General features: G+C 52.1%; 1 protein-coding gene across 1 annotated transcript; it reads left to right on the top strand.

Moving 5' to 3' along the window:
• Nucleotides 1–210: 210 nt before the first annotated feature.
• BDZ83DRAFT_746066 (uncharacterized protein) lies at nt 211–4815 on the top strand (the record flags this gene model as incomplete). Its single annotated transcript, XM_060513204.1, has 6 exons — nt 211–291; nt 1034–1864; nt 1886–2234; nt 2304–2755; nt 2783–3202; nt 4598–4815. The coding sequence occupies 6 exons, from the start codon at nt 211–213 to the stop codon at nt 4637–4639; spliced, it is 2175 nt and encodes a 724-aa protein (XP_060357071.1). The 3' UTR covers nt 4640–4815.
• Between the last annotated feature and the right edge of the window lie 5683 nt (nt 4816–10498).

Here is a 10498-nt window from a genome sequence, read left to right as displayed (position 1 = left end):
AGACACCACAAAAAACGGCCGGCCAGAGCCTACTCGACGGCACTTAGGATCGCTTTACAGAGCGTGCGACAGAAGCACGGAGCCTTGCCCGACAACGTAGGAGCATATTCGAAGAAGATCGACATAGCCCTGCCGGGAAACCACACACGCAAGCTGTATGACGGACTGGCCTGGAAAGAAGCCAGCATTCTAGCGCAACTACGCACCGGAATGGCAAGGCTGAACTGGTACCTCTACCAGATCGGCGCAACCGCCGCGGCGCTATGCGCTTGCGGGCAATCTGCAGAAACGGTAGAGCATTTTCTCTTTCGATGCACACAGTGGACGGCACAGCGGACTCGGATGCTCCAACAGACGGAAACGCGGAGAGGAAATCTGTCATACTTCCTGGGAGGAAAGCGCGCGTCCGACCCTAAGGATTGGTCGCCAAGCGTAGACGTTGTCAAAGAGACGATCAAGTTCGCCATGAGCACGGAGAGGCTAGATGCACAGATCAGCCAGCAGCGAAACCACACGCAACTAACATCATCAAATTAACCGGAGACACCCCCACGCATCCTCGTGCCATCGACAGCAGGACTAGCTTCGGCCGCCGACGATAGGACGTCGAACACTTTGAGAAACAACTCCGAGATGGCCTGCTACTAACCCCACGAGCAACCGCAGCATCGACATGCAAAACTAAAAAAGACACATACGGAGACGAACAAGACTTGTATGGGCTTCTGGGAGGCAAGGATATGAACGAATGTGGAGAATATGTAGATAATCATGCGAGCCCTAAACAGCTTAGCCGGGGCGTAATAAACTATGTATGTATGAACACAATCCTCGAACCTTCGCCTTATCAACCACATCCACCACAGATATCATGAGTAGGACAACAGACGCTGAGGAGCTGGCCAAGCGTCTGCAACTAGCAGAATAACGAGCTGAGAAAGAACGAGAACGCGCCGTGGCGGCAGAAAGAGAGCGACAACAAGAAAGAGAACGCGCTGACAGAGAACGAGAACGCGCCGACACTGCAGAACAGCAAACCCAGCATACGTCACTCGATGAATACATCGCTGCCTGCCATTCCCTCGTTTTCGCCAACTTTACAGTCGAGACGGACCGCAGACTGACTTCCAGGGGCTCCATCACAAATCCGCGTAACAAGTTGTGTCCCACCATTCTACGGCCATGGTCCGACTTCCTGCACCAACAGAGCATCGTCTTCGGCACCCTTTACGATACTTTCCCTGCCGATAGACGCTGTTTCGAGACCCCGTCGTTTCTTTCCGGGCTAGGAAGTAGGATCGCGAAGCGCAAGATCACTGACGAGAAGGCCCTCGAGTACTTTCTGCACAATAGCGTCGAGGACCCCGTTAGAGCAATTTTGGACGAGCTCAGAAAGGTAGAAGCAGTCAAGACTGTGTTCGATCTAGGCAATGGAATCGTCTTCGAGAACCACCCGCATGCGCTCAGCGACGTAGCTCCGGAGGTCGTGGAACGCAACCTCCCATCGACGCCCCCCTCCACACCGCACGATCATAAAGTCGACCTCCAACAGCTACGGGCCGATCAAATCTGCGTCTATCGAACCGAAGACGTCGACGGCGACTCAAGCACCCGATCGATGCTTTACGTTTCCGAATATAAACCACCGCATAAACTTACTACACCACATCTCCGCCTCGGTCTGCGCTCGATAAATATACATCAGGAAATAATTAATCGTAAAACGATCCCAACATCGGTCGACCTAAACGCGCGATTCCAGTATTACGCAGAGAGACTCACTATAACCGCAATCACACAGACCTATTACTACATAATCAAAAGCGGACTCAAGCACGGCCTATTAACAACGGGTGAGGCAATCGTGTTCCTAAAAATCGACTAGCGCGAGCCCGGGACGTTATTATACTATCTAGCAGAGCCCTCTGCAGAGGTAGAAGCCCACCCCAAGCACGCCCACCTCTATACGGCAGTTACTCAATACTTAGCCTTCAGTCTAATAGCCCTTAGCATGCCAAGCGAGAGACGGCTGCATAGCCAGGAGGAGCGGCATCGAGCCATCAACAAGTTAAAGATGTGGGGGGAGGACTTCGAGACGACGCTGCGATCAATCCCTGACGAAGAAAGGCATCCACCAGACAGCTCGCCAGGCTACGAACCAAAGGCGTACAAGAACGTCGACAGATCTCCCTATTTGCTCCGAGGGAAGAGGCGAGGACTTATGAGGGACGGGCGTACGACGGAGCAAATGAGAAGGGACCCGAACGAATCTTCCGATGAGGAGCCGAGGCGCGACGTGCCAGACACACCCACTCCTACGGAACGGCGAGCACGCGGAAAGGACTCTCAAAGCCAGGCGGGTCAAGGCAGTCAGGCGAAGCGACGCAGTAAGCGAGTCCTGGCGCGTCGGCCGCGAGGCGATGAAGACGGAGGAGAGAGCCACTTCAAACACACGCCATACTGCACCCAAAAGTGCTTGTTAGGCCTTGTCGGAGGCGGTGTGACCGACTCCGCGTGCCCGAACAAGTTGCTCCACTGCAGGAAGCCTGCCAATGACCGCGGCCACTGCCTTGGTCGACAACGTGCAAATGCTCAGCATCCAATCGACCGGACTGAATTTCTAAGGCTTCTCCAAGAACAGCTCGAGCGGTCCTTGGATTATGGTATCGTGTCCTTACGACAGAGCGGTGCTCGTGGAGTCTTGTTCAAAGTGAGCTTGCTTGCGTATGGCTACACCTTTGTCAGCAAGGGTACAGTAGAGGCATTTATTGAGGACCTTTAGCGCGAGGCAGCGTTTTACAAGCGTCTACGAGTTATTCAGGGCGTATACGTACCGGTATTCCTCGGATCTATCGACCTTCGAACGATCAACAGAACTTATTTCTATGACCACCGAGTTTATATAGTGCACATGTCATTTCTGTCGTGGGGAGGACAGGATCTCTACGAGATGAAGCGCACGGACTGTGGAGTTGAAGACCTAGAAGCCATGAAAACGCGGTCATTGAACGAAATCCGTGCTCTGGGTGTTGAGCACCATGACGCGAAGAGGGAAAATATGCTATTCAGTAAGGAGGTCAAGGGCATCATGCTGATCGACTTCGAAAGGGCGCAGTCTGTGAAGCCAGGTCGCCCCCCACTCGCGCAACTTGTGCCGAACAAGCGCAGACGGACGAGGAAGGCTCTAAAGGGCAGCGACTCAGTAGTGAAGTCAACGAATAGATATTAAGACGATGGGGTACTTCTCGGGGGACGGTAAGATAGTGGAGGATTCTGGGCATGTTGGATAATGTACAATTCACTTATTCGTCCAATCTGAGGGATTGAAAGTTAGCAATATTTGCAATCTCGCATGAACCGTCCATAGCACGCAGTGAGTTGGTTTGGTGCAGTGTTGACCAGCCCGAGCTGTGCCTTTATGGAGCATCTGTACGGTATTGCCATGTTCGTTTTCGGCTAGTCGTTGGTGCCTGTCGAGGGAACAATCCCTCAAGGCTACTGAGATTCGTTGGCTAAAAGAATAGAAAGCGTAAATGCGACACCTCCATTCCCTATACTATGGGCAGTTTATCACAGTCTTACAGGTGAAGGTGCGCTTAAGGTGAACCCTCTCCCCTCCCTCTATCTACAATCTTGCGAATTGCCAATGAGCTTGTTAACGAGATGTAGTTCATCTTACGTATGTGTAGGATTGGGATGCAATTCGACCTCAAGGCAGGGGCCCGGGCAGAGCCACTTACAAACCATACTTATATGAATCGCGGCCTGCCCACCCTACGGTTGGAACCTGCTTTTTACACCTTGCGCAAAAGTTTATATAGTTCAAATGACCTCTCCTCGAACCACGATTCGAACCAGCTACCCTGTGATAGGAACACCAACAGTATGACTTGGTTTTTACGTACCGCAACTTATTATCCTTAGCGACTTAAGGTCTCAGAGGTCCGGAAAGTTTCGTTTCCTGGCTAGCTATCCTGTTGTAGATATAAATTAGCTCCTTACCTGATGCGCTAGATGCATGGAGTTCGATGCCTATGCAGGATCGTTACCACAACAAATCACACAGCTACCCATCCTAGGCTTTCGTGGCTCCCACATCCACCAGTGGGCACGCAAGGGGGTGAGGGTTTGAAAGTTCGGCGTTATGTCCTCTTCTTACCCATCTGGTAGTACTAAATCGGACCTGCAGGCTGCAGATAGTTACGAAGTATATATGGGAATGAATATCATTTATAGATGACCTAAGGATGATAGTGTTAAACATAATTCTATAAGAGGTTGCTTACTACGGTATGTACGTAAGAGGATACCCCGGACGCCTAGGTCTCTGCGATGCTACCTTCTTTCTCTTTGTATAAGCTGGGACATACTGTATAGTGCTCAGCAATGGGTTCTCCTATAACGGTGACCAAACGGGTTGAGCGCGTGCTTCCCTGTTGCCTCTTCTCGGTCACTTGTCTCGCCAGGCTTCTACGCTATACGAGGGAGTACATTTACGGCGCCGGCGCCCCATCCCTCGACTTGCTCGCAGTGTCTCGACTGGATAACCTGACGGCGGCAGATCTGCTAGCACATCTCGCGCATTTCCTCGCACTAGGCATTGGACCACCGAACGAGCGAAAGATCTCCCATATTATAGTTCCAAAAGCGGAGTGTAAGCCTTGGCTGCCGTCTAAGGATGCTCCGTGAAAGAGGATGAGTGAGTGAATCCAAGCAAGGCTAGAGCTCGCGTCGTCGGACGGAATAGTATAGCAGCAGACGCATAGACTCATAGAGTTAGCCGCGTGGCTGTCAAGTTTTCCATTGAGTGCTGTAAGGCGACGGTACATACGAGTGTGGGGCACTAGCTAATCAGGCATTATTCCGGATTATTTCCAACATATCCGCGAATTTGGCAGACTTGGAAAAAAAGCTGGAGACCAATGTACTGTCGCCTTGCAGCACTCGATAGGATGATGAAGAGCAGCCGCTACTATATTTCCAGTAGACGGTGTACTGCGCAGCAAATGTAAGTAGTGCCCCGCCCTTAAAAGGTGTTTGGGCAACCCTGTAGTCTTCGAACCCCGTAAAGTACTTTGTTCTGCCTGTCCATAGTAGTAACCCAGAAACTGTTCACTCTAGCTTTTCGTCGACCTTGGTAGACGATGGTGGACTGAGCAGCACATGTACATGGATGAAACAAGGTTTGGTATTGGCGGTCGAGCCTCTTGGCATGATAGCAAAGCCGTTAGGTACTATGGTGGAGTGAAGCTCATGGCGACGCTGCAAAGTTGGCAAGCGGTGTAAAAGATCCCTGGCGTTCACCGCTCTAATCAGCAGGCGGTGAGCAAGCCCAAAGAGAAGTACTGGGTGATGAAGCGGATACTATTTGAGCAGGCGGTGAGACAAGCTGTGAATTGTCTTTTCGCAAGCGCAAGATCCCGTAGGCGGTCAGACGGCGTTGCTGTCGAAAACAAACATGGGCATTCCAGTTACGGCAGGCGGTGCGTCTTAGTATCCTTGTCGATTCTTTCGTATCTTAACGCTATCGCAAGCTTATTTGATGGCACACTCATTTGGTCTCAACACTGGCTGGAAAATGTAGACGACTATTCTTCTTGGAGAGGTTCAGCTCAATCGTGAACTACTTTGGATAAGGTGCACGCCATCTACTGCCTATAATGACGTTCACGAATCACAGCGGGCAGACATCACAAGAGTTTTAGAACACCTTGAAGAATGATGAAGAGGCAAAACCCAGATTCAATTCAATGCTTTAGCTTCTTACTGTAATGAACTCGGAATGTTTGCATACTTCGACCCTGGAATCGGCGAGAAAACTCGCGGTATATAGCCTTCCACGAAAGGTTTTTTTCCTCTTTCAAGTGGCGCAAAAGTCGATCTTCGGCTTCTGAGAAGCGCGGTTTACGCCTCCCCGGTGACCGTGAAAGGCCCGCTTCAGGCAACGAAGGACTCGAAGGCTGGAGAACCTCTAGTGGGTTTCGGCATCGATGGCAAATACTCGCCTTCTCAAATTGAATCGAAATAGTCTCTTTGCCAACCTCGAAAACGCGCTTAAGGACAAGGCCGGTCAACGGTGCGTCGGGTACGGAAAATTCTTCGAAGGTTGCGAGAATATTCTCATGCGATGCGTTCTCTGACTGCGGAGGGCGTGAAGTCAAGTAGTGCTGCTCAGCTCCACGTGGGGCGTGATGACGAGAGAGATGAGGACGATTTACAAGGGAGTCGCAATACCACAGATGTACGCATGCTGGCTGTGGTCCAACAACGGATGGGAAGAGATGGGCTAGACGAAGAGAACATTACATAGACTGCAGAGGCTCCAAGCCAGAACAGCTAGGGCAATATGCGGAGCATACAGAGCAACGTCATTTCCAGCACTAAATATAGAGATACATCTCGTGCCAATCGAACAACAGATATAGAAACACAAAATCGACACCATCAGCTGAGTAGGCATAGCCAAAGTCACCGCACGCAAAGGAAAGAAAATAAGCCCGAGATAAACAGTAAGAAATCGACTAAACGATAGACAAAACGCAATTAGCGAACAACATAAGCACATACCGCCCTTCGTCACGCCCGTGGTAACAAGGACCGCGCATCCACATCGCCAAAAGCACGAAGCAGGCTGAAAAAGAACATAAACAATGTCTGGAATAGAACACCAACGCAGTACACATTTATACTGACGGCAGTGGCATCGACGGTCAGATCGGGGCCGCTACAGTCTACACAACCACACAGAAAATAAAGAAATCTCACATAGGAGACAACACAACATCCACAGTCTACGCGGGAGAGCTACAGGGCATCGTTATAGCTCTCGAGATAGCACAAGAAAACAAGTGAAACGGAAATTACCAAAGCAAAGTCTTCATACACACCAACAACCAGGCTGCCATCAGATCATCAGCCAAACCGAAAGGAAAACCCGGCGCGTACCTTCTCAAGATCATCGCAGAGAGGACACAAGCTCTCCATAAACAAGGGCTCGACGTGGAGGTCCGGTAGGTGCCAGGCCACGTCGGCATCCAGGGCAATGAAGCAGCAGACATCGCTACCAAAGAGGCAACGGGATGGAGACCGAACGGATAGCCAGGTACTAGGGTAAACAAGCCGAGAGACCTGTTCAAGCTCAGGTCGATAATTAAAACATAGTCACATAAATAGTCCCACTACGCGTAGCAAACTAATTAAGGAACCGAGACGCGAGGAAGGACGACGTTCCGTCTCACGCCGAAGCTGATAAAGAAGGTCCTCGAACTCCACGAAGGCCTTAGTAAACGCTACAGCGTACTCTTAGTCCAGATACGTACGAAAAAGATCGGGCTCTAGAAATTCCTCTTCAACCGAAGAGTACCGGGTATTACCAACGCTAATTACCCCTGCTAGGAAGGACGATAAACGGTATCGCATGTTCTATTATAATGCCGTAGGTTTCGATAACTCCGGCGCCGGGAATTCAAAACCCTTCCAGGATAACATAATTTCCGGGTTATACTAAATAAGCGCAAAGCAGCCGCCAAGTATTACGGCCAGCTAGTCGTAGTGAGTATGTCAACAGAAGTTAAGACTGCGATGCTAAATAAACAGTGTCGTAGTCATAGATGACTTCCCTGAAGCTATGTCTGTAAGTCTTAAGGTACGTAAGGCTTCGGTGATCAAACATAATCTTGTCAGGAGGTTCTCAGTGAAGATAGCTGAAAGCGATCGTGAGATCTGATACCAAGTTGATTGCCGAAGAAGCTATGGAAGTCTGTCCTTGGGCCCGGCTCGATGAAGGTCAGGCTTGTTGTGAGGCGCCAATAGAAATGGCACAAATTTACCGTTAGTGCTAAGGAGACGACGCATGCTCAACGCTACTCTGGGATCGTGAAACCTGATTTATTGCCTGCAAAGAGGTAACTTGGCCTCGAGCGCCTCTATGACTCGTACTCAGGTCTGCGCCGTGACCAGAAAGGGGCTGAGTCAGTGTACCAAGCATATTAGCAAGGAAAAGCCCTTGATCAAGAGCAATCTCAAAACGCAAACGCTATTCTGTGAAAGAAACCATTCGAGTCCACAGCGGAGTTTAAGTTGGTCATCATCATACAGTCAAAGCCTTAGTGGCAGGAACACGGTCTAGTCAGAGCCGCCCATGAGTAAGATGGTGGAATCCAAAAGTCCCACATGAGCACTTTGGTGGTGGTCCACGGTAGCGGTATTTGCGGACAGCGTGATGCAAAGCTAGGGCGTTTTTACTGACGCCGCCTTGCCACTCGATGTTGTTGTTGTTGTTGTTGTTGTTGTTGTTGTATTTAACGCCGTGGCGGCCGGGCTAGAGCCCTTACCGCAGACCTCCCGAAGGGTATATGGCGTGGAGGGCCGTGAGCCAAGGCTACCTACTCTACAGTACGTCGTCTCTTTACATCGTCCTCCAAATCATGCCTTGTGGCCACTACGCGTTCTGTCTGTCCCCGGTTCCCGCTGGTGCCCCAGTTTCATTCTTTCCCAAATCGTCCCTTGGAATCGGGAGGTTCTTTGTAGTCCGCACTCACATCTACCTAGGTGTGGATGCTGCTACCGCAGACAGATCTTCTGGAAGAAGTCCGTCACGCGGAGAAAGGCCTCGAAGCCTCGTGGGTCGGTGATTAATCTCTTGAAGTAGGCCTCGAGAGATCCCATAGGACCTATGGGCTCGGGCATACTGCGAGAGTGGAGGGTCGGCCACCGTTGCCTCCTCGCCAGCGTTAGTCGACAGTAGACCAGGTGGTCCACGTCTTTCGCCTCTCCACAAGAGCACATCATTAGAGCGTCGTCGTGGTTGAAACGTCGGTGATATTGCTCGAAGTCCCCGTGACCCGATCGTGCCGCCAGCAGGTGATGTAACGTAGCCCGCGGCAAGGCCAGTTCAGGAGGGCTGGACAGAGCTGCCTCAAGCCCCAAGTCCGCGTACCGCGGCCTTCGCTCTTTATACCACCATCTCCTGTGCTGGCTTTGTAATTTTTCCCTTGCAAGCCGCTTGATGCCCGCTAGTGTTGCCATTTGACCCATCCGCGCCGGCAGTGTCGTTCCTTCTTTGGCCAGCCGGTCCGCGGCCTCGTTTCCTTCGATGCCCTGGTGTCCCGGGGACCAGTGCGTCCGTATATCAAATATCCTGGCCGCTTCTTGGATTTCGAGGAACGCGTCTTGTGACGAGTCCGGCGCCTTGCCGCGGATGCCTTGTATAACGCTGGTGTTGTCGATACATATGTGGATTGGATGACCGCGATTGGTGAGCAGAGCCCTTCTGAGGCCGGTTCGCGCCCCTTCGACCTCGGCGTCGAACACTTCTGCTAGTCCGAGTCGGCCGCACCCTTGCGCTATGCGTTTGGAGTCTCGGTAGATGACGAAGCCGTACCCCACGGCTCCGTTCGTCGCCCTGGAGCCGTCCGAGAAGACGATCATATGGCTTTCCGGTACTGTCTTTAGCCAGCGCTCGAAAGCTTTCGCAGCCTCTTCTTTGCATTGAACTACTATCTGATCCTGTGAGCTTGGCAGGTACTGTGATTGGAGGAACGTTGGTCTTCCGCATCTTGGCAGAAGTTCAGCCGTCCGTTGTAGTCTCGTCTGTTGCTGTCCCTGCTGGGAGAGCCGCGCGACTAGCGGGTGTCGGCGATCAATCCTCTGTAGTCGGACTGCGGCCCGTAAACGGACGCCTTCTAAGGCGACTTTGGCTGACGGTAAGCCGGCGTCTCGGAGGAGGCTACTGGTTGGCGTTGTCCTCCAGACAGGTAGAACGATCCTTGCTGCCGCTGTAATGACGCTGTCGATCTTCTGCACGAGCCCCTTCTGGCCTGTGTTGACGGGTCTTCCTTGGAAAGGCGGACTCGTGTCTGTCTCCGCTTGGCGTCTCGAAGCCGGCTTCGTGATACCTGCGTACCATGTTTCGGCGCCGAAGAGCGCGATCGGCAGTACGTAGGAGACGACGGCTTTTCGCACGGCGGCCGCTGGCAGTCCTCTCTTTGTGTTTGTAAGCTGCCTCAGGTGTTGAGCTGCCTTCTTTGCCGCAGCTACTCTTGTGTCGACGTGGTGCCGGAAGGACAGTCTCTTGTCGAACCAGACACCCAGCCAGCGTACAGGATTTGTCGAGGCCTTGACCACCAAATCCCCCGCCCTGACCTCTGGCAGCTCCGCTGGCTGGCTGTGCTTCCTAGTAAAGTGGATGACCTCGCACTTGCTCGGGTCGAAGGAGACCTTGTTCTCCGAGCCCCATCTGAGAATGCCGGCTGCGCTTCGGTTGAGTATTGCGACGTTGCTCTCCAGGGAGGGGCTGATGGCCAGAGTGGCGATGTCGTCCGCGTACCCGAATCGCGCGTCCGGGTCGTCTTCAAGGATCTCCGCGATGTAGAGCAGAAAGACGATGGGAGATAGTGGCGACCCCTGAGGCAGCCCGCATGACAGAGGAAAGTATTCCGTCGTGCTTTCTTCCAGTCGGACTCTGGCGATGCGGTTGCAGCAGAAGCTGAAGATGAGT

Source organism: Colletotrichum acutatum, assembly GCF_030867785.1.
Source record: "Colletotrichum acutatum strain CBS 112980 chromosome Unknown BDZ83scaffold_331, whole genome shotgun sequence".
Classification (NCBI taxonomy): domain Eukaryota; kingdom Fungi; phylum Ascomycota; class Sordariomycetes; order Glomerellales; family Glomerellaceae; genus Colletotrichum; species Colletotrichum acutatum.
Note: the sequence above shows the minus strand (reverse complement) of the source record. Positions and strands in the feature narration are given on the sequence as shown.